The 25,007-nt window shown below is 39.3% G+C and overlaps 1 protein-coding gene across 2 annotated transcripts in view; it reads right to left on the bottom strand.

The window, feature by feature from the left end:
* Window positions 1–25,007, bottom strand: part of LOC122796436 — a 2,401,740-nt gene that overhangs the window by 1,035,090 nt on the left and 1,341,643 nt on the right. For both annotated transcript variants that reach the window (XM_044064916.1, XM_044064908.1), the window contains exon 3: window positions 12,475–14,552. In XM_044064916.1, the coding sequence (XP_043920851.1) occupies window positions 12,475–14,552 (2,078 nt within the window). The remainder of the gene's footprint in view (window positions 1–12,474; window positions 14,553–25,007) is intronic.

The raw sequence follows: 25,007 nt of genomic DNA, 5'->3' as shown, positions 1-25,007 counted from the left end.
ACTGGTAAGATCAGACCATAAACTAATCTCACTGGATATTCACATCCCGACCCCACCCCCTGCCCAGAAAACCACAGTGAAAAACTTCTTCTTTTCCTGTGGAAAATACGGCCCAGACCGCAGAATCCTTTATAAACGCATTCTATGAACATCTTCAGGAATGCCTGGATCATGCAATCCCAAATAAAACCAAGACCCAATCCTCCAAAGGCAGACGTCCTGTCTGGTGGACCCCAGCCATAAACAAACTATACAATAGAAGCAAAAAACACAGCATCAATGGGACCAGATGGTGTCTCGGGCTGTGTCCTACATGAACTCCAAGAAGAGCTAAACCCAAACATAAAACTACTGTTCAATCTCAGCCTTACTACAGGATATGTACCCAAAGCGTGGCATACAGCAACAGTGGTCCCTCTCCACAAAGGTGGTGCCTCAACGGATCCTGGAAACTATCGCCCCATAAGCCTGAATAACTTGGTCTGCAAAGCTATGGAAAGGATCATCATGGACCTTATAAATAAAGATATTGGTGACCTACAGACACTGGATCCTACCCAGTTTGGCTTTGTTAAGGGCAGATCCTGCCTCTTAAACCTGGTCGATTTCTTTGAAACAGTCACCAAGGCCATTGACGAGGGGAAGGTGGTCCACACAGCCTACCTGGACCTCGCAAAAGCTTTCGATACAATACCCCACTTGGGCATTATAGATAAGTTCCCCAGCTTAAATATAAACCCCTATGTCACTAGATTGGTTGCAAACTGGCTCAAGGACAGAACCCACATGGTTAGAATTGCTGGAGCCTTGTCAGACTCCAAACCAGTTACAAGTGGCGTCCCACAAGGCTCAGTCCTGAGACCTCTCTTGTTCGGTATATATTTCTCAGAGGTACAGGCCAACACGGAAGGACTGTGGCTGACCAAGTTCGCAGATGACTGCAAACTGGGTGCCATAATCGACTCTCCAGCTGACACAAGCATCCTCCAAAAGGGCCTCATAGAAATAGACAACTGGTGCCAGAGCCATGGCCTCAAGCTAAATGTCAAAAAGTGTATAGTCATCCCCTTTGGCAAAAACAAAGTGCCTACAAATTACCACATAAGTGGTAATCTATTAAGTACGGAAGAAGTAATTAGGGACCTGGGGACCCAAGTTGATAGCAATCTCTCATTTGACAACCACGTGGCCAAAGTGGTTAGAAAAACATTTTATATAGCCCACCTAATCATGAAGGGATTCACATCTAGATCAGGGGAGGTCATCGTGCCTCTTTACTCATCTCTCATCAGGCCCATAATGGAGTACAATGCCCCTTTTGGGATGTACCTTATCAGACACCTGCAGCAACTGGAAAGACCCCAAAAGTACCTCACCAAGAGGATCAAAGGGCTCAAACAGATGCCATATGCTGCCCGGTTAAAGAAACTCCAGCTCTACTCAGTGGCATACCACCTACTCAGAGGCGATCTGTGCCTGACGTATAAAGCCATGTCCAACCCGGAATTAATGGACATGCTGCACCTCAGAAAATCCAAATCCCATCAAGCTACGCGCTCGAGAGACTTGAACCTCAGCACTGAAATAAATAGGACATGCTGGAGGGACAGATTCATAACCCAGAGGCTCCCTTCACTCTGGAATAAAATCCCAGTCCAGGTTAGGCAGAGTCCCTCATTGACTCTCTTCAAGAAGAATCTTGATGAGTGGATGGGGGATCATAGGTTTACCCCGGGTATCACTTCTGAGTCACTGTTAGACAGAGGCACAGTATACTAACCTCGAAAAAGAGCATAGCAAAATTAATTTAAAATGGGTGGCGAAGGCCAAACACACTCTGGCTAGGCTTATAAATGCCCTAGGACAGATAGCCTAGTATGAACCTATGAACTGCTACTTATTCTACCGACTGATGATCTACTGTGGCGACCTCTAACAGGAGCAGGCAAAAGGAGAAGAAAAAGAAGATTCATTATCACATATGTATTACATACAATTGCATTAATATGACAAAGACAAACGATTACAGTACAAAAGATACTTGTGCATTACTAGGTATTGAACATTAAGCAAGTGATGAGATACGTTATTAGATTTGCCACAAGGATCATGTGATTAGGGCTTAGGAATTCAAAAAAAAGGGAGGCAAGGAAAGGAAAGTACAGTTGTGAACACTTACCATAAATGTAGATGTTAGAGTGTATTCACTGTTGCAGTCCTCACATATAGGTTATTCAGCTCCCGGTAGCCCTCAGTCGGCTCGACTACCAGAGTCCTTGGTATATGATGTCGGCTGCCGCCGGTTGTAAAACTGATGTCAGTATGTCAGGTATAAAGGGAGGCAGCCAACGTCATTTCCTCAGTTTTTCTTGCCTTAACTGTCAGGAACCCCCAAAAGAAGGCTAACCCAGGAATGCTAGCACCCTGGACACGTCATACAAAAGATAAAAATCTATAGGCTGTGCCTTAGGAAAAAAGGGGGAATGGAGGGTGGGAAACCAGGACTGCAACAGTGAATACACTAACATCTACATTTATGGTAAGTGTACACAACTGTACTATGTTCTTCGTGTCTCACTGTTGCAGTCCTCACATATGGGTCGATTCCCAAAGCCCAGTAAGAAGACAAGGGGGGGGGGGGGGGATCACAGATTAATGATTGGTAAGGAGGCCCTGCAAAACTGCAGAGGCAAAATCAGCCCTGGATTTAGAAACCAAAAGTAGATTGTAATGCTTTGTGAAAGTATGAACAGAAGACCAAGTAGCTGCTTCTAGAAGGTCCTTAAATAGGTACACCTCTCAGAAAGGCTGCAGAGGTAGAGGCTGCTCTAGTAGAATGGGTCCTAATACCCTGAGGGGGAACTTTCCCATGCTGCAGGTAACAAAACTGAATACAATGAGCAATCCTTTTGGAAATGGTTTGTTTTGAAATTGCTTTACCCTGAGCCCCAGGAGCAAAACTAACCAATAACTGTTCAGATTTTCGAAAGGATTTAGTCCTGTGTAAGTAAAATCTCAGCTGTCTATACACATCAAGAGAGTGCAGAATCCTTTCCCTTTATTTTGAGGTTTATTGAAAAATGTAGGCAGGTGAATAGACTGGTTAAGGGTTAAACTGGAAACCACCTTAGGCATAAAGGAGGGAGTGGTTCTCAGAGAAACACGATCTGAGTGAAAAATAATGAAAGGTTCTACTGCCATTAAGGCTTGCAGCTCAGATACCCTTCTAGCTGAAGTAACAGCTAAAAGGAAAGCAGTCTTTCAGGATAGAAACTTCAAATCTGCAGAGGCAGCTGGTTCAAAGGGAGGCAGAGTAAGTTTTTCCAGGGCAAAATTAAGATCCCAAGCAGGAGTAGGAGCTCTTCTGGGAGGTCTAAGATTACTACCTCCCCTCAGGAACTGCTTCATCAAGGGGTGAGAAAAAATGGGTTGCTCAAAAGAACAATGAGCTGAAATTGCTGAAGCGTGAATTTTGATTTAAGAAAAGGAAAGTCCACCATTAAGCAATCCTGACAGGTAGTCAAGAATGAGGGAACGAGAAGGATGAGAAGAGCCTTCCCCTTTAGCCAGCATCCAAGAGCAAAATCTCTTCCATTTATCTGCATAGGATTTCCTGGTGCTAGGCCTCCTGGCCTCATGAAGAACTTCAACCACCTGTTGGGAAAGATTTAAGGAATTAGCCAGGCAGTTAAATGCAGAGTTTGAAGATGAGGATGAAGGAACTCCCCCCCCCCCCGAACCAACAGATCTGGTACCAGGGGAAGATGCCAAGGCTGAGCCTGGGAAAGGCTGCGAAGGAGGGGATACCAATGCTGCCTGGGCCAATCTGGAGCTATCAGAACAGCCTTTGGTTTTTCATCCCTCATCTTCAGCAGCACTCTGGGAAGAACAGGCAGAGGAGGGAATGCATAAACTGAGAGATGTGCCCATGGGAAGGACAACGCATCCACCCTCCAAGCGTTGTTGTGAAACTCCCTGGTGCAGAAGGTTGGAAGGAGATGACTGGTGTGAGAGGAGAAAAGATCCACTTGTGGGGTGTCCCAATGATGAGTGACGTGATGGAAAATGACTTTGTTCAGTTGCCACTCGTGAGGATCCAGAACACGTCTGCTGAAATGATCCACCAAGGAGTTCAGCCTCCCTGGAAGATACTGGGCTATTGGATTAAGCCCATGGATGCTGCTAGGGACAATAGTCTCATGCTTTGTTTGCACAAGGGGTAAGAGTGAGCCCCCCCTGTCTGGATCAAAGGTATGCTTTAAAATATTACTTTCTCCTTTAAATTCACTCGAGTCCAATTGTTGTGCTCCACAGCCAATGACTGTACGGAGCATATGTAGGCCGAGGCACTTCCGCTTGCTTAAAATGCCTGTATCCACAGTGTAATTTGCTACACAGTTTAGTTTCTCTCAAGGACTGTGGCATCATTATCTACAACTTGCAATAGTCACCCTATCTCAAATCCAGATAGGTCTGCTAACTAGTCTTGAAATGTGGCTGCTTTTTACCTATAATCAGCACCTCTTACTTGGACACTCCTGACTCAGTTTTGACAACTGCCTGTGGGACAGCACCTGTAGCATTGTGAAAAAAAAAAAACAATCTGACTTTTCACTACCATGGCAACCTTCTTCAACCTACAACCACTACAGATACCAATCCAGCCAAATATGCCCTTCAAGTACCTACAGTTTGCATTTGGATATTTGGCTTTTTTTTTAGATAACTTTCTCCTTTTGTCTTTTCCCGTTAGGGATTACCACAGCAGAACAACGGTCCGTAGTACAATTGGCAATGGAGTATTATGGTGTTTAGTTGCCAGCCTGGTTCCTAACCTTTCACAGAAGGCACACACATGCATACACTCACACGTGGGGCCAATTTACAGTGTCCAATCCACAAGAGTATGTCTTTGGGATGTGGGAGGAAGCTGGATCACCCAAAGGAAACCCACGCAATGGCAGGGAGGACATGCAGACTCAGAAAGCACCCCATTTGAGAATCGAACTGGAGAACCACTTGCTGTGAGGCAGAAATGCTAACCGCTGCACCACTGCGGCCACCCTTTACTACCTTCTCTATATTGTAACGTTATAAACCAGGCCTTCTATATTCAATCCATTAGTTCAGGATGATCTTTAAGCTAAACTAACAGCTGTCTTGCTGCCCTTTAACAACATGTCCCCTACTCTTAACACACCACCATCCTTGTTTTTGATATTTCGTTTATATGCATTACTCATTTTGACATTATGTAGTTTGACTGAGTACTTGTATAGGGCTACCAACTAAAACTATATACTATGCCTATTTCCTGCTACATTCATTCTATCCTGTCCTGATGTAAACTAGTATATTGTTTGCTGCAATGAACATTCTTATCCACAGTTAATCTCATTTCCAGTTATGTAACCAAAAGCACCTCCCCTTTCTTTTACTTTCTCTGTTTAACTGTTTCACAACATGATACAAATTCAGTCTTTGCTAACCGGGTTAAGCTCACCAGATTCTGACCATTTTCAGGAAGGACCCAGGTAAGAAAGTTCTCAACAGTAAATACAACTCAAATGTTGCTTCCAGACCACCTGCAATAAATGAAGAGACAGGCAACCAGTTCCATCTTAGGGAACCAGGGACGTGTTAAGATTAACAGACTTTAAACTTTATTTTTGTTGATATTTGTTATCCGGGCTAGAAGACTGGTACAAGACATTTTTCAGCCCCAACCCAGGTCATATGGCAGCACAAATACACAACAAATATACAACTTCCACTACTCATTGCATCAGCTACTTTTGTGTAGATTCTAACTGAAGCAGTAAAGAAAACAGAACTTAAATCGGGGAAACTCCACCAAGTAAATGAAAACCATACATACAGTTTCCATTGTATCTTGATATCCTGGACTATACAAATGCATGAAAACCACACTAAATATTTATTATATTTTGTTATACTATATTATACTTCCACCCTAACAATTTTATTTTACTGAACTCATTCTATTCCTTCAATGTAATTTTGGTCTCCAAAATATATCACTCTTTGTGGAATAGATAGGGTACTTTTTCTGCACTTGTTAAAATGACAGTACTGAGATTCACTGGCCTCTCAGGCTCTCTAGATAAGATGTTATGGTTTCATTTTCATGGAATTACTCAGATATGTGCAAAATGAAAGATTCTTGAAACCCTTTCACAATACATTTAATTCTTCTTCTGTACAAATTAAATTACAAGATGGTGTCCCTCCTGTGAAGGTTGCCAGCCCAGCTAGACAGAATTTTGTAAATAATTCTATGTCATTTGTGAACAGTAATATGATTTGTGTGTTTGCCTTAGAAATGAAAGAAAACTATATGTTCTATACTGAGCTTCAAGATTGTAACCACAGTGCACCCTACTGGAAAAGAGCAGAAATGTATACAAACTACATGCCTATGCAAATGTATTTGCTGATGGTAAAGGCTGGAATATACAGAGTTAACTTGCAATCTAAGAAAATAAGTGGAACTTGTTTACGACTCTTATCTCGGTTTTAGCTCAAAGCAGACACAATGTCTAGAGTTGTAGGCTTTCATATATCAGCTACTTTGGCAGGGACACTAAGCACTAGTTGGACAGAGAGGGTGCTGGATGTCTTGGCTTGACCACTCGGCTGAGATCTAAACCCTATAGCTGTGCCAGTGGGGAGTCTTATTGGGGATCTGGAGAGTGGGGGAAAACAGCCTCAGACTGACTGTGAACTCTGTGTGCTCTTAAAGGAAATTGTACTTTTCTCTGTGTGTACTTGTCATACTCCCAATGTGCACATTCCCTCACTGGTGTTAAGTGGTGAGGATTGAGGCTCCTTGATTACTGGACCAGTGCACCAACACACCTCCCCATACAACTGCTTAGGTTGTAAACGTCATGAGAAGACTAGCAGCTCTGTTCATTGGACTATAACTGACAGCTGTCATTTCAAAGTGCAGTTAAACTGGATGACTGCTACCAAATCACTGCATAACATCTGGCTTTAGCATTTCATGATGCCATTAATTTGCTAGTTACATGCGAAAAAGCAATACTTCAATTGCCAAAAAATGAAATGTACATAGTCTGTTTAGGCACTGTTACAGTATAATTTACTCCCTTTGTGTAAAGATTTCTCCAATGACTAATTAAGGATTTTACTGTAGCTGTTGATGTATACTTAAAGCCTTCACTGACCTAAGCAAGACAGGCTCAAGATACAAAACTGCAGGCAGTGACCAACACTGAAGGATACATAAAAGTATGTTGTCTAACGTGCGTCATACAGGCTAAGACAAACTCCTTTTGACACAATAGGATATGCAAAATGGGAACAAAAATGGAGGGACTCCTGTGAAAGTTATTGAATGTTTTGGGCATAAATTGCATTTAGGTGATATTACAGGGAGAAAAACAATGTTCAGATAATTACAGTAGAGGATAGATATTTTCTTTAAAGGTAAGCAACTTCACCTTACCCATCACCCCGAAGAAAAAAAAAAACACACTTAAAAAGGATTCCTAGTGAGCTACCCAAGCTGATGCGCACAAGTCATTAAAATGCAGACTGATCAGACAACTTGGGTTTTGCAAAGAAAAATTGGGAGGGACTGACAGCAGTTAAAGGACTGCCTAGCTCATTCCCGTTGCATCTCTTCCTGTCAGACAGACTGCAGGATCAAATTTAACCACCTATACATCAGCAAAACAGTCTTGCAGGTCTCAAAATGGTCATGGGAGCTGTAATATCAGCACTTTACAATGTACCTATTCTTTAAATCAGTTGTAATGTTTTACTTGGTTACTGGCATTTATTTACCTTGAAAGTCTGACTAAGCAGAGCTCTATGTCAAAGGAGGTCCAGGGAGAAACACTCAAATACACAGACATCATGGATATCACTTTCATTGTTTCAACATTTACAGTTTGAATTGTGTTACTTATGAATGAAACTAACATCCTTGACATCATTTACAAACTGTTTTGATTAAAAACAGTTACATAAAATGTATATGAATACACATTTTAATACAAGGGAGATACACTGCCACATCATCAGTATGCATAAATGGTCAGATTTTATGTAAAAATATATTTGTTACTATAAAAACTAGTTCAAATTGTAGGACACAGGAAGATGGGGGCATTTAATGCAATATTCATTCAGTATTAAAATCTTTAGCATTATTATACTGAAATATGTTTTCCAGAAACATTCAAGTCAACTAGTTCTCTCTACAAATTTTATTGCTCTGCTACAGTAAATACTATATGCTTTCGAGATTACTCGGTCTACCCCCCAATAAAAATGTACTGTTCTTCGTTAAAGAAAATGAAAGAACACTTCAGAATAACTACTTAAATACAGTGTTTCATAGCTTGAAACATCTGGCAAAAATATACAAGTCAACCTTTCCAGCCCATACACAACAATGCACCAATTTTCAGTGCCAGGAAAGTCCCACAACTTTCTACGATTTAGTGTCAAAGCAGTCTAACACTACAATAAAAGTTCCATGTCGAATACATATTCAGATTCTCATGTTCCACAAGAAAATTCCCTCATAGAAAACACTAACCCGAATGAACTCAGAATACAATGTAGAATAAAAAATACAATAAAACTTACAGTGAACTGGAATGTAATTAAGTCACAAGCAAAGAAATTAAGGAGTTATCAACAGCACATGAAGGTATAAGATTAAACATGACTGCTGGAATTTGACTTTTCAGTCTTCGTGCTGCAGAACTAACCGAAAACAGAATGCCAGTCTGACAGAAATTTTGCCTAGACTGGAATTCAGGCCGACTGCGGGTAGCCTGCCAGCAGGATAACCCAAGTGTAATGACTGCAACAGTGAAACATGATGAACATCTGAAAACAGAATGCCAGTCTGACAGAATTTTTGCAGTCCTAACAAGTACCCAATCCATGGCACATTATTCCCCAATGAAACATATAAGACCTTCTTAACAAAATAAATGTTAACAGTCACTAAAAAACTACAAATGAACAGATAACCAACAGCCCAGCTTTACAGTACTGCTGGGCTCAGTACTTGGCCAAACAATCAGAGGGCTGCAGGTCAGTCAAAATCTTTAACATATGTTGTTGTGTAAACGTAAGTTTTCGGTTTGGTTATCCAAAAGATGCTGCTATCAGTTAAACACATTTCTAAAGGAATCAGTCCTAATATGATAACACTGTAGTTTGCACTACAATAACAACTAAAAATCACTAACCACTGCAGTTTGATTTAAATAAGTCTCACCCTCTGTGAACTATGACTTGGAATAGGTAGGTTTCAGGTTTTGCTAAAAAAATACAGTATACTCACTGCATTCCTTAAAGTTATTCAGAAAAAAGCTAGTACAGTAGTTGCTTTCATTTGTGACACTAGTGACCCAGCTTTTACAAGAAAGATGAAGTAGTAGTTACGCCAGAATGTGCTAGAAGATGGAGAAACAACATATTTACTGTGAGTTGTGTGTATTTGGGTGCTTCTTGAAATAAAAGTAAATGCAGCTACCATGTTGTCACTTTTCTCACTGGGGATTTATAAAAAGTGTTCTCCTCTTGATTAGCACTTTCTAAAGGTGAAACCCATTTACTTTCTGGTTTCTTTGCCCAGATTCAGCAGCTTGTAAAATACAGAGACCACCTGGCTGCAGGGCCTTCTGTGATCACTGAAATAGCCACCAGAGAGGGAAGTACAGCTGAGAAGGCTGAAGGCAACTATGTGCAACTGAATAAAAATGTATCACTTTACTATTACAAGCAATATGGAAGGAGCTTCTGATCTGAAAGCAGCTATCCTATAGGACTAGGGGTCTGCTAGTCACTGCTAGCTCACAGACACTGTTTTAGAATACATAAGGACTAACTGGCTGTCTGACAAATGACAGATGGTTTCAGAGGCACTTAGAAACAAGACAAGGATTCAGATGGATTTACAGGTAGTGCAAGACATTCCACAAAGGGATTCATGAGCTGCAACAGGGATCCCAGTGCATTTGGACACATGACAAAGAATTCATATCAACTCTGATAATGACACAGGGATCCACAGATGTATGGCAGATGGAATTAAAAAGGTACCAAGACACATCACAGGGATCCACAGGTACCGTTATGGAAAAAAAAAAAAACCCACAGCAACTCTTGACACATGACAAAAGCGATGCACAGGTCTTCCGTCATGTCTTAGCAGACTTTAGCCTTCTTAATTACTGCTCTGTGACAACATAGTAATTCACAAGTCTTCTGACAAGTTACAAAAGGAATTCACAGGTGCTTTGAGACAGGACAGAGAAGTCCGTGAGTATTCTGCGGCACGGCACACGGACTAATAGGCACTCTGACATGACAAAAAGAATTCCTATGACAGAGATCCACAGTTATTATAAGATGAGGCACAAGAATACATGGGCCGACGTCACAAAAGCCATTCACAGGTACTTTAAGACATGACATCAGGATTATGCACAGGTACTCTAAGAGGTAACATAGTGATTCAAATGCACTCTGACATTTCACAAGTGCTCTGACACAATAAAAGGCATCCACAGCTACTCAGATATGACACTAGGGATGCATAAGTATTCTGAGATGTTTTATAAGCACTTCGGCATATGGCAGGTTCTTGTAAGCACTCCAAGGCAGATCATATCCCACCCATAACCATTATGGTACAAGTACTGCAGTGGATAAGTAAATAATACTGCCATCTCAAATATAAATATTTCACCTTGTCAAATGATACATCAACCCAGGATAATGCTGACTAGCCAAACAGAGTACATCTAAATAACAGTTCTGTACCCTTTAGTAACCACCTTTCCAATTTCCTACCCCACGAATATTCTTATCACCATAAGTAACTCTACACTATTCAAATATAGAGACATTACGTGAAACATCATTCAATATGCTACTCACCTAAACAATGTTGTTTGTATATGTCCACTTATGGTAGGAAAAGTCAAACCGTCATAAAACTAATTCATTATTGGATGGGAGATCGGAAATTCACCCCGGGGATCACGTCAGTCGTCCTGCTAGACAGGGGTCCAGGGAAATAAATATTGTGGGAAGAAATATCCAGGGAATTGTTATAGCTAAGCTTGGATAGGCCCTAGGGCCGATAGCCTAGTACCAACCTGTGAACCTATAAATACAATTAATGGCATTTAAACTTTGTGCTTTAAGTACCACTGTAATTTTGCTACCTAGGTTCTCATTACCACTTTTACTTTAAGATTGTCCCTGAAAAGCTTACTAGGACTTCTGTTTGGTTATCAGTTTCCCAAGTAAACTCTTCTGCACAAAGCAACAAACTAAACAGCTATTTCGCATTTCTACCTGTGAGAAAAAGAAACTTTTATTCTAAAATAAAAAGTGCAAAATAAAGCTGATCAGGATAAAACAGAAAAACAAAATTAACCCTGCAAACTACTGTGAGAACAATTTACTAAACTAACTACACAGAACTATAAAAACCTGGAGAGTATACAACTAATGCTAGTCAACTGCCTACACTACTGCAACCTGCATTAATAACCAGAATGGCTACCATGGGAGAGATGAGGGGAGCTTTTCTATCTGGCCCCACACTGGAGAACTGTGAACCAACATTCACTTTTGTCATTCTAAAGCAAAATACAATACTGAGAAGCTTCTGGAATCCTCAGATCATCTATATACACGTACCTCTTGCTCCTTAACACACCAAGGTTTTCCACTGGTGCAGGTAAAAGGAAAAGAAGAACTCACTGCTGGCCAGCCAGTCTCCCTTGTTCTCTTGCTGGTTATCAACCACCACAACTCCTGTCAACTGAAACACCACCTGATTAACAAGCACAGATGCTTCAGCCTGGGGGCTGGCCAAACATATGAGGACGACACTACATTCTCTTTGGATCCAACAATCAGCTGTCATGTCTGTTGTAGTGCTGTTATAAACTAACGAACTTCTGTTAATTTCACTTTAGATCAAGCATATCTTGTCTCAACTGCAGTTAAACTTTGTACACACTAGTTAAGCTGAATGTATCCTGTACCCTCTGTGCTGTTACAGTTTTAATTCTTAATTGTTTACTTTACCTATGACACATCAAGCCTGTGATGTGCACCCAATGACCAATGCACCTGTCTGGTTATCGGAACAACTACGTATGACTACATTAGTCAGGTGTAAAGCAACCAGATCAAAATCAATCTGCAAATGACACTAATAGGCATTTTAAAGTAACAACAAAAACGTAGATGAAACGATAATAATCTATTGAACTAATCTGAAAAAAAAAAAAAAAAACACAAGCCAAAGTAATTGTTTGGCCTCTCAGAAACAAAAAAAAATGCAAGACCAGAAGTCATTAAAGCACATATATCTTGCTTTGATACCTCACCCATAAACTGTAAACATTAAACTAAAAACAAACATTGCTCAAAGCTACTTACATGTTGAGTTTTGCTGTTACTGTATGAATAGGAGCGCCACTGGTCTCAGATCTGACAATGCTGACTCGGTTTCCATAGCCACCAAGTTCTCTATTTCTGTTTACTTCAGTGTGAAAGACAGCCTTTTCTCCAGCAGTAACAGGCCTTTTCCTCTGATGAAAAGGCTGGCTTTTACTAGGTACTGCTGATTTTTCCTGCTGCTCTTTTTCAAAGCTGGCGTCATAAGTAGGACTTGTAAGACGGGGGATACAAGAAGGTCTGACTACAGTTTCCTTTCCAGAGATATCCTGTGTTGTCGATACAAAATAAGCTGATTTGCTGCCTCGACGGTCAGACACAGACTGTGCAGAAGGACTTCTTGGAACTTTCTTCTCTGGACTGTGAGGTGAAGTAGGTGACAAGAGGGCTGGTTTCTGTGCACGGTCTAGTTCATGCCTTTTCTTTATTTGGGTTAAATTCAGCAGTTGCTGTTTACTCTTCTGTGAATCAGCTCTTGGCAGAGCTTTGAAATCGGATTCCTCCCCTGCCTGTTTGACAGAGGCTTGAATTTGTGTTTCAGACAGCAGCACAGTAGGGCTGACTTCACCACTGCCAGCAACTATTTCTTTAGAAGTCACAACAGCAGAAGTAATGTCATTTAAACTTTCACTGCTGGTTTTATTATCCGTCTTTTCCCCTCCACTCTGTGGACTAGATTTTAGTGATCGCTTCCTTCTCGCATTCCTCTTATTTCTTCCAGGTGTAGATGATGTATCCATTTCATCTAATTCAGTGTATTCTTCTCCAACAATATAAAAAGACTCAGCTGGATCAACAGATTCTGCAGTTTCCCTCACGTATATATTTAGTGCTTTAGTTTTTGGACTAGAATTCAGTTGAAGCTCTACAGTCTTCTCTACTTTACCTGAACTGCCATGTAAAGACCCCTGTAAAAACCCTGTCCCACTTATTTGGTTGTGTGTGTTTACTGTAACATTACCGTCTTCACAGATGCCATGGTGGTCAGTAACCTGGTCAGATTGTGTTACACTACCAGAACGTAATTTAGTTAATGGTGTATCTTTCCTTATTTCCAGTACTGAGACGTCTGGAGAATCCACATGACAGGAATCTGATTCAACAGGAGATCCTGGATGTTCAGGAAAAAGTATCTCATTAGAAACCTGTTGTCCACTAACACTCTTGTTTACTGGTGATACAACCTCACTGATGGAGCTCTCAGAAAGCGTTTCAGCCCCATCTTCTTGTACCACACGTATCTCTTCCAGAAACACCTGAATTACTTTTTTACTATGTTGCTTACTTCCTGCTTGTGATCCTGCAGTATTCTCTGTAACAGGCTTGTCTATCTGCTGCTTTATATTCTTTTCAGTCCTGTGTTGCTTACAATTTGTGAGTGAAGAATCTGGCCTAGTTTGATGTATACTACCTTGTGCATTATGCTGGACAGATACAGCAACATTCTTGCTTTTCTCTACAGCTTTAGTTTCAGAAATTGCTGTGTGCGGTTCTCCTGCACCCACAAGCTCAATGGTTGCATCTCCTCCTGTTCCATTAGTAGAATTCAGTGCTTCTCTTGACCCACAATGGATTTTCAAATATGAAGATTGCTTACTACTGGAAAAACTTGGAGTCACTTCCTTTGTTCCCACAAGACTGGCAAATGAACCTGTGCCAGTCTCTGAGGTACTCCGTTGACTAACCCTCAGTCTTCCTGACAGACTTTCAGATGGCTTTATAAAAGAGCTCGTTTTCTGCTTAGGCACATGTGGAACTTCAGTCGCAAGAACAAACTTGGCACCGGCCGCAGACTTTTTTCCACCTTTGGAATCTTGCTTTGCAGAGGTTAACACTCCTAGTGTCTCTGTCCTTTCCTTAACAAGTTCCTTTTCGCTCACATTCACAGAGGTCTCGTACTTAGAAGTGAAAGCAGGGGCATCAACACCATCAAAAGAATTCTGTCCTGAAGGCACTGCTGATGTACCTTTTCCATTTTTCCTTCTGGATAACAGTGACAGTGAAAATGTAGACTTCTTTCTGCCCTCTTCCTTTGCAGAGTCTGTCACATTTGACCTAGACTAAAGAGAAAAAGAAAAAAAAATATTCAGGGTCATGGATCATGAAGAGCATTTAGAAAAACACTTCCTCAAACAATCACGAATAGCTACTTAAAGTTGTGGTAGGACACATCTCATCACCTAGCAACTAAGTACCCCCTTTCACTACCTTATTACACAAAAAAAAAGTTTATGTAACTTAACAAAAAAGGTACATTTCCTGACTAACAAATGAACCACAGTAGCTCTCATCAATAACGTATTCCACAAAAATCCCTATAAAAGTATATATTAAATTCCCAAAATGATGTGCATAAAATGTTTGTCTTGTCATAGGTTATACTCTAAAAATGCAGTACATGTTGCTACCAACCATGACATGAACACGGACACAAACACTGTGTACCCAAACAAAAATAAAATAAATCACTTCCCAGCGCATCAAAACAGCCCGTGTTAAAACATGCCACTATAACAGTATACTACACGCATGTATATATATTAAGTCACATATATATATATATATATATATATATATATATATATATATATAAAATAAATACACAAATACATACAGTGGATATAAAAAGTGTACACCTCCTGTTAAAATGCCAAGTTTTTGTGATATAAAAAAAATTAGACCACAATAAATCATTTCAAAACTTTTCCCACCTTTAATGTGACCTATAACGTGTGCAATTCAACTGAAACAAACAAATACATTAGGGGAAAAAATAAAAAAAATAAAAAATGTAGAATAAGCTGGTTGCATAATTGTGCAAACCCTTAAACTAATACTTTTTTGAAGCACCTTTTGATTTAATTACAGCATTCAGTCTTCTTGGGTAGGAGTCTATCAGCATGGCACATCTTGACTTGGCAACATCTGCCCACTCTTCCTTGCAAAAGCACTCCAAATCTGTCAGATTGCGAGGGCATCTCTTGTGCACAACTCTCTTCAGGTCATCCCACAGATTTCCTATTGGATTTAGGTCTGAGCTCTGGCTGGGCCATTCCAATACTTTAATTTTCTTCTGGTGAAGCCATTCTTTTGTTGATGTGGATGTATGCTTGGGGGTCATTTTCTTGCTGAAAGGTGAAATTCCTCTTCATCTTCAGCTTTCTAGCAGATGCCTGAAGGTTTTGGGTCAAATGTGACTGGCATTTGGAACTGTTCACAAGTCCCTCCACCTTGACTAAAACTCCAGTTCCAGCTAAAGAAAAGCAACCCCAAAGCATGAAACTGTCACCACCATGCTTCACTGTGGGGATGGTGTTCTTTTGGGGATGCAAACTGTTGTTTTTGTGCCAAACGTACCTTTTCGAATTGTGGCCAAAAAGTTCAACCTTGGTCCCATCAGACCATAACACATTTTCCCACATGCTTTTGGGAGACTTATTTTGCAAATTTTCGCCAGGCCTGGATGTTTTTCTAAGTAAGAAAAGGCTTCCGTCTTTTAACCCTACCTCACAGTCCAGACCTATGGAAAATATGGGAGACTGTTGTCACATGTAGTACACAACCAGTACTTGCCAGAAATTCCTGCAGCTCCTTCAGTGTTGCTGTAGGTCTCTTAGCAGCCTCCTTGACCAGTTTTCATCTAGTCTTTTCATAAATTTTGGAGGGACGTCCAGTTCTGTGCAACGCCACTGTTGTCCCATATTTTCGCCACTTTTTGATGACTATCTTCACTGTGTTCCATAGTATATGCAATGATGTTGAAAACGTTTTGCACCCTTCTCCTGACTGATACCTTTCAACACTTAGATCCCTTTGATCCTTTGTAAGCTCTCTGTGAACCATGGCTTTTGTTGTAGCAGGCAAATGACTAAACGTCAGGAAACTCCTACTAGGACAGCTGAACTTTATTTGGGGTTAAGTCTGTTTAACTAATGGCAGGTACGTACCTGAGAAGACTGAATGTTGTAATTAAATCAAAAGGTGTTACAACAAAGTATTAGTTTAAGGGTGTTCACACTTATGCAACCAGCTTATTGTACGTTTATTTCTTATATCTTTCCCCTAACAGACTTGTTTTTCAATTGAATTGCATAGGTTATAGGTCACATTAAAGGTGGGAAAAGGTTTGAAATTATTTATTGTTGTCTCTTTTTTTTATATCACAAAAACCTGGCATTTTAACAGGGGGTGCGTACACGTTTCATATCCATTGTATATAAATGCATATCTATATACATACATACACTTTTACGTGACACAAGGAGTAAATGTTTTAATGCAACATGGTTATACACTACTTAGATGCAAAGAACAAATTAATTTGCCGAGGTATATTACATAATCATTAACATTTTGGAACATGGAATACTACAATGCTCAAACACTGAGTAAAGAATGAACTGGTCGCAGTGAGGGTCATACATCACAATTGTTATCAGCACTTGCAGAAGTAAAATGTTTACTATAGCAAACCTAAAAGCAGCCCTAAAAACAACCTCTAATATTCAGACTGCTGTTATTTGTATTTTATTACGACAAAACAACATTTTGTATTATAAAACATTTCAGCTAGACTGTTAATCGTGTCATCAACTTGTGTGCTCTTCAGAACATAAACTCATTATGATCCCTAACCAGATCAGAAACAGCTACATACCAGCCTTGTGCCTCCATACCTACACAAGATCAGTGTCTTAGTAAAACTCTAAGGTAATGTGACAAATCCAGGTTAGGTAATAAATTACACCAGGGTGAAGATAAAATTTACAATAAGGCACATGTGGGTGTGCTGGGGGGGGGGGGTATGCAACATGAAGATAAAGGACAAGGTATCAAGTGTGATTATGTTATTTATTCAACAACAACACAACTAAAACAGTTGTCTTACTTTTTGGTAGTCTGATTAACAAAGGGACTTGAATGACCAGCTGTAAACAAGTTAGCATTAAATGACGGTTTAACACCAGCGTTTTGTAAACAAATAAATTACTAGCCTTACATAAAACAATATAGGACCTGACATTCTTCCTGTTTGGTACATGAATGTCAAGATACAGCTTGCCTTGTATCCAGTGCAGGCATTTTTTTTTTTATCATTGTGTAAGCTAAGGAATGACTTTACCATTGATTGCATGTTTCGGGAGTTGGTGTGGCAAACTGAAAACACTTGTGACAATACTAACAATTTCCTCGCATTTGTTTAACCAGGGTAGTCCGACTGGGCAAAAAGCCCATTTCAGTGCAGGGAGATGGGCTCTAGTTTAGCCCATTTCAGTGCAGGGAGATGGGCTCTAGTTTAGCTGTACAACAAAATTAATTTAAAAACAAAATACAGAGTCAAAGACAAACAATATACATGTATGGTATTAAAATATGCACAGAAGAAAGAGTCTGTATTTGCTTTTACATAAAATCACACACAGCAGTATAACCAAATTTCAAACTATATACCTAAAAATGAAACCCTGTTTTAGTTTAAATGAAAGATGATGTTGCACTTACTGCAATAAAGTTGTGCAGGGTAGACATGTCATTGGGTTAAATGCAACTTAATTCTACACTATTTGGAGGGAAGATATTAGTGGGTCAGAGGAATGCTTTGTTGAGAGATGTTGCAGTGGCTTTTGAGTTAGGTTTAAGTTTTGTAGTGGTATGCCACATGAGCAATATTAGTTGGTTGTCAAGACACATTTTACTTTTGATGTATATTTCATATGACTGTATTCCATTTTCTAGCTACATGCACTGAATTCAGTGAGTTGCCATGATGGCTGATCTCATTTAAGTAATAAATTACGATGTGATCTCATGTTTCTGGGTTGGTTGGATCTATTAGATTGTTTGTGGCAGGGTATCTCTCCAACTTGTATACTATGTGGAGTACCACTTTGAGTTGTGAGAAATTACAGCATGTTGTAATTCTACCCAGTGTAACACATATTCTACTTTGAAGATTTGCTGCAAATTTGGCTCTTGTTATATTTGCTGTAGTTTTTTTTTTTAATACTAAAGGAGCAAAATATAGTGGGCTATTATAAAGGCATATTGTGAGAGATGTTTTTGCCTTACATACTTGTTATTTAACTATACATTTGTGATGTTCAAACCCAAGATTTTGGTTTACGGTATTTCTAGCAGTTTGGTGTGGATAAGTTGTTCAGCAGTTTATTTTGGAGTAGTACTTCTGAAAATAACACTAGAAATAATTAATTTTTGATTCTCACTAACACAGGGAAACATAAGGAGAAGCAATTTATTTATGTCACTGCATTCAATATCCATGGAGATTAAATGAGACATTTTCTAAAGGAAAAAAAAGGCTGTCTGGGCTATGTATTGAAGTTCATTTACTGAGAATGCAGAATATACTAGATTTTGAATCAAGGCAAGTACTGTAATTTCTTTTAAGATTATACAGGAAAGGCAGTGTAAAAATACACATTAACTGTTAGAGAAAAGGGTATTTTCCGGGGGTGTTCTGTGGCCTTAGGACTAAGGGAATAAGGAAACATTTTTATAGGAAAGGGAAGAATGTAACTGTTGAATTTTTTCCAGTAATATAGAAAGCCAGCAGCACTTTCTTTACTTCACTGTCAGATTAACAGTTCCCTCAGTTAATTACAATGTTAAGCATGATGCAAGTAAAGCATCGTTCTGCATCTCCATGCTGTCTTAATGTCATTAAGTAATCTAGCATAAGGGAAAGTTATACACAAAAGCAATAACAGACCTGCCATATTTACTTGCTTACATGTAATTTTTACAAAAACAATCTTGTGTTTTTCTTTTAACCATAACTGCTTAAACCACTTTTCAGTAGGACAGATACCACATAATATGCTGCCTTTAGAATGTGTAGCGTTACTTTAAAAGTATAAGGCTATAGTCAGATTTTCAATGTCACTATCTTCCTACAGAAAACTACTTTTTTTATAAATACAACAATCCATTCCGCATTAGTCAAGTCGACATTAGAGAGAGCAAAGTCATTGCAAACCAGTCATTCATTACAGTATCCAAAAGCATAGTGTGCTGCACTCTACTGTTCAACTACAGCAATGAGACATACGACACATTCCAAGCAAACAAATGGTTTCTGCAAATATGCATAAAACAAATGCTCTATTAAGAATAAATTCAATTGCAAACACATTTTAGTGCAACATTTAAAACAGATCCATTACAAAGAAACAGTGAAAACTTGGCCACAAACTTGGAGTAGTCTAATGAAACTAGCATATGAATTTAATAAGAATACACAACTTTGTTATACACCTTAAGGATATAAACAGTTTATCAAGTTATGGCAATAATGACTCGAAAAAAAAACTAAAGTGGTCAGCTGAGACAATAAATATTTGTAATACCTTATCCCACTCAAAAAATTACATTACAAAACCAGGAAAGAGTACGCGGAGACATGTACAGGAAGTAGTAAGAAACTATATATGGCCATATTTGCTACTGGGTTAAAGAGACCATTAACAGTATTACAAAGAGCTACAGTTGTTAGCAGGTCACAGAACAACATGATTTGCCCAAAGTTTCACTAGGAGGGTATGTGGAGTAACTGTAACAATCAGAAGAACTAGCTGCACTGTGAATGAGACGCATCATTTTATTTAATACACTACATTTCTTTTACCAAAAAGTAGGCTTTACATGCTGCACATATTATAAACAAGAAATTGCCATTTTAAAGCAAACACCATGAACAGCAAACTGTGATATGAGGCACAAATTACTGTAAAAGAGTGTTTTGTGCCTCAAACTGTGATCTGCCAGTCCACCTCCATGGTACCACATGTATGGGACTTCTCTTTTTAGATATCCAGTTCTTCCAGTCTAAGGAAAAAAATCTGAAGCTTGTCCTGCAGAACAGCACATTAAAGAATAAATGAACACAGACTAAAAGACTGTCAAGATGGCCAGCTTTAAGAAAATGTGCACAAAATTAATCAAAAAAAAAAAAATAAAAAAAATAAAACATTTAATGTACAAAATCTGCCATTAGCTGCACAGACGGAAGCTATATGTAGGCTAGATGAAAATGTCCATTTTCACTTGAGTACTATACACATTAAAAATTGTTCGTTAGCTACTGCACATGTGCAAAACTGTACTGAGTAGAAAAAGTCATTCAATACACAGAACAAAGAAAATGACAAATGTTCACAGATGTTAAAATTCAGATACAGCTGAAGGTCGTCTTACCCACCACCAAGTTTTTAAACTATCCTCTTGCTAGCTTACTTCTGTGTGCGCACAATAAATAGTAGATTATGGATGAAAGGAGAATTTTCTTTTGCACTGCTTTACAGTATTTATTTTTATTTACCTACTTTTTGGACTATTTACTTGTATCCTAGTAATCTGAGAATTAATACACAATATGTCTCCATTTGTACAATTCATAAGTCACCCATAAAAATACTGTTGCAGCTTAAACCTAGCTCCGAAATAAAATAAAAAAGTTGCAACTTTAAGATAATACAGGCATCTGTCAGTACTGCTTCCCCACATGATCACAATTACATATTTCTGCCTTATACAAAGGTGTGTGATGTATTCAGCTCAGTCTTTTTTTTTTCTAAACATCTCAGAAAAATGGTTCACAGGACCTGCAATATTCAGAACCAGCCAGGTAATATCTGGAGCAAAAATATGTACACAGTTATTACCCAATTGCCATTTTATGATTGGGAGTGACAAAAAAAAAATGCAGAAGGGGAAAAATCTCCAGTGATGCCTACATTGTAAAATGCTTGCTGGGCGCCATTGAAAAACAAGAGGACTCAAATTTCTGACTACACCTCATAATGTACTGGAGACTGTATAACTCAAATGATTTAATATTATGTTATATATTTTTTTCAAGGGCCCATGTTGAAAACTTTTCCTGAATTTGCTCGTATACATCAGTTCAGCAGCAACGTAATAAATATATAATTATATTAAACTTAAAAAATCTAAATTAATAGTTCAGGAATCGGTTTAAAACTTAATCATTAACTTGAGCTTAAAAATATCTGTTGCCTTTTGAGGACAGAAAATGTAAAATGAGGTGCGACAATCACTGGATCGGAGATGTGTGCCTGTGTACCGAGAAGAGACGTGTTTCTCTTTCAAACTGCAAGCAATCCGGGCACCACTAAATGACAATTTGGAAGGAATAAAGTACCTGCACGCTAAAAGCAAAATGCGCGTTTACCCAAACTTTTCAAGGAAAGCATTCACAACACCTATACCTGTCAAATGTCCAGATTTTTGTCCGATATACTGGTCTATTTCTCATAAAATTTGTGGTTTTCTGGAAAACACAGAGAAACTAAAACAGTAAACAACATACATTTGAGTTTCAGACTTGGTATTCTTCAGAAAATGCATGCAATCGCAAACTTTTATTCTAACAACTTTCTAAGTTTAAAAGAGCAATATTTAAAATCTGTCCCTATTTTGAGGTGTTTGACCCTCCATTATTGTAGGCTTTGTCGAGATTTCTTGAGAGATGTGACAGCACCCACAAATCCAGCTTCCACAACTTGACCTTCCAAAGTATACAGGTCTTTCGGTAGGGAAAACGCGCTTTAATGCACAAGGTGCACCTTTCGTTAGGGTTTCAGCAAGGAACTGTGGAATTAAATGTTTTATTCATACAAAACACTACAAAAGGAAACATCTGTATGGACCTTACACAAATTAAACACCAGTATATCAAACTGCAGTCTCTCCAAAGAGCAAAGTAGTACTCCCACTGCTTTCTGAAGGGAACCTCCTAACACTTCATTAAACATGCGGCGTTTTCTTCTAGCCGTGCATTGCACTGGCGATTGATACCCCGGGATAAGCAGCAGCAAATCACTTTCACCTAAAAATACGCCAGGCAAACCGGAATAAGAAAAAAAAATCAACAACAAAGCAAGGTAACTGCTGAACTGTAATTTAAATCATTAATACTTCTGATAAGAGATCAAATGCGCAGCGGTCTGTCTATGGCTGTCAGCGACAGCTGCCATATATACCTGATGTCGTCTACCTTTGATTTTTTTTCCGATTCATTTGAATGAAGTTAGAAAAAATAACTGCTCCCGAAAACGAACGGAACAAACTGACTGCTAACACCTACCTATTTGTCAAAGTATTGTCTAATGGGAAATCAAACTTCCAAGCAGGGCGCACTCAGCGGTGATTACACGGGTTTTGAAGCGTTCTCCACACACCACGAATCACTATCCTAACGCCATCTCGGCCAGTGATGTAGTGAGATATGAAGACTGCTTAGTTAGAAAACATTAGACTCTGCCCAGGAAGAGCACCACACCTGCAACAACAAATGCTGTGAGAGATGCACCAACAAGCCGCACGTTCAGCTAACGCGGCACGCTTGGTGCACCAGTGCGCGCTCCGTCCCGTCAGGTACTGTGAATCGTTCTCCTTCAGGTGGAGAGTCAAAGCATCTTGACGTCACTATCCCAAACGTGTGCCAACTCTTCTGCTCAACTGAGGTGAGGAGGTCTAAAGGTGTGCGAATTAAACAAGCCTATAGGGGATGATCAAGAAGGAAAACAGATGCTCGTATTCTTTCTTAGGAGAATGTATGCATGGTATACATTTATTTATTTATTTTTGTTGACCGGGCTAGTCTAGCTGGATACATCTCCATTTTCAGCAGAGACCCGGGGAGAAAAGCTCCATGTACAAATTCATTAAGGTATTAAAAAACTTAGCAAAAAAAGACCAGCTACAATTATACAGCATAACAAGTACAGAAGTTAGTATTATAGCAATAACCCACGCCTGGGTGTGGGTAAATGCTAAATTTACCCACGGTTGGCGTGGTTTGGTCCCGAGGGTGAAGCCCGAGGGACCAAACAAAGCCAACCGTGGGTAAATTTAGCATTACCCACACCCAGAAGTGGGTTATTGCTATTATACCATGACATTATTTAAGAAAAGAAACTATTACTTTTCTTAAATAATGGCATAGTATAATGCCTGTTTACTGCCCTTCCGCAGATGTCTGGCATCCGCGGCAGTTCTGATGTACTGCGCGCCTGCGCAGTACATCAGAGCTGTGGGCAAAAGCAACGGAGATCTCCGTTGCTTATTTTAAAGCTGTCTCGCTATGTTAAACCCATTTAACATAGTGAGACAGTGTTTTAAAAAAAAGCAACGGAGAAAGCAAGATCTCCGTTGCTTTTTTTTTAGTGTTTCGCTATGTTAAATGAGTTTAACATAGCGAGACAGTTTTAAAATAAGCAACGGACATCTCGCTATGTTAAACTCATTTAACATAGCGAAACACTAAAAAAAAGCAACGGAGATCTTGCTTTCTCCATTGCTTTTTTTTAAAACACTGTCTCGCTATGTTAAATGGGTTTAACATAGCGAGATAGCTTTAAAATAAGCAACAGAGATCTCCGTTGCTTATTTTAAAGCTGTCTCGCTATGTTAAACCCATTTAACATAGCGAGACAGTGTTTTAAAAAAACGAGTTATACTAATGGAAAAAAAGTCCGGGCGACCGGACCTTTTTCCATTAGTATAACTCGATTTACAACGGGCACGCTGGCCAATCAGCGTGCACGTTTTGGGGGGGTCATGGTATAATATGAACACTGTACAGAGACATTAGAGTAGATATAGTATAATCATATTTTAAATTCTACAGAGGGGTTGCAAATACAATCATGCAACAGTTAACATAATTAAGCATCAACATTCATTTGAGAGACAAGAAACTTAAATCCAAAATCACAAAGTAAGGGAAAGAAAAGAAAAGAAAAAGAAAAAAAACTAAGTGGAGACAAGGCAGGAGAAAGAGCAGGTAAAAAAGGGGTTGGTAGTCAAAAGTCAGTGACTCACAGGGGTGGGGTTAGTTAAAAAGCATGAGAGGAGGGGGCGAAAAAGTAAAAGTATGTTTTAGTCAGACTTAGAGCAGGGACAAAGCCATTGTCCTTTAAGGTAATATCTGAGGTGTTTCTTAAAGAGTTGTGTAGAGGAGAGAGAAGTGAGTGTGTCAGGAAGCTTGTTCCAGATTCTACCAACCACATTGGAAAAGAGTGAATCTCCTGCTTTGTTATTTGATATATTGTTGACAATGTGTAACTTGTCAGCTGAGCGTAGTGTTGTAAGATTTTTGTATGGGGAGATCAGATTAGAAAGGATAGGGATGTTAGTAGGGTGGTGGAGAATTTTTTGAGCAATCAGAATTTGATTATATTGTAGTTGGTTCTGTAGTTCTAACCAACTGAGTTGTTGCAGGTTGCAACAGTGGTGGGTTCTATAAGGGGAGCCAGTGGCAAATCTAGTGATGTTATTATAGCTCATTTCCAGCTTGGAAAGATTATGCCTAGATAGATTGGTATATATGGCAGATGCATAGAACAGGGAAGATGTAAGCTGAGTCTGGGCAATAGATTTCCTAGCTAATGGGGTAAGAAAGGGTTTAATTCTGTACAGAGAGCCTAGTTTTTTATTGATGGTTTTTATAGTATTGTTAACATGGTCATCGA

Source organism: Protopterus annectens, chromosome 1.part0 (genome assembly GCF_019279795.1).
Source record: "Protopterus annectens isolate FY-2018-M chromosome 1.part0, PAN1.0, whole genome shotgun sequence".
Classification (NCBI taxonomy): Eukaryota; Metazoa; Chordata; order Ceratodontiformes; family Protopteridae; genus Protopterus; species Protopterus annectens.
Note: the sequence above shows the minus strand (reverse complement) of the source record. Positions and strands in the feature narration are given on the sequence as shown.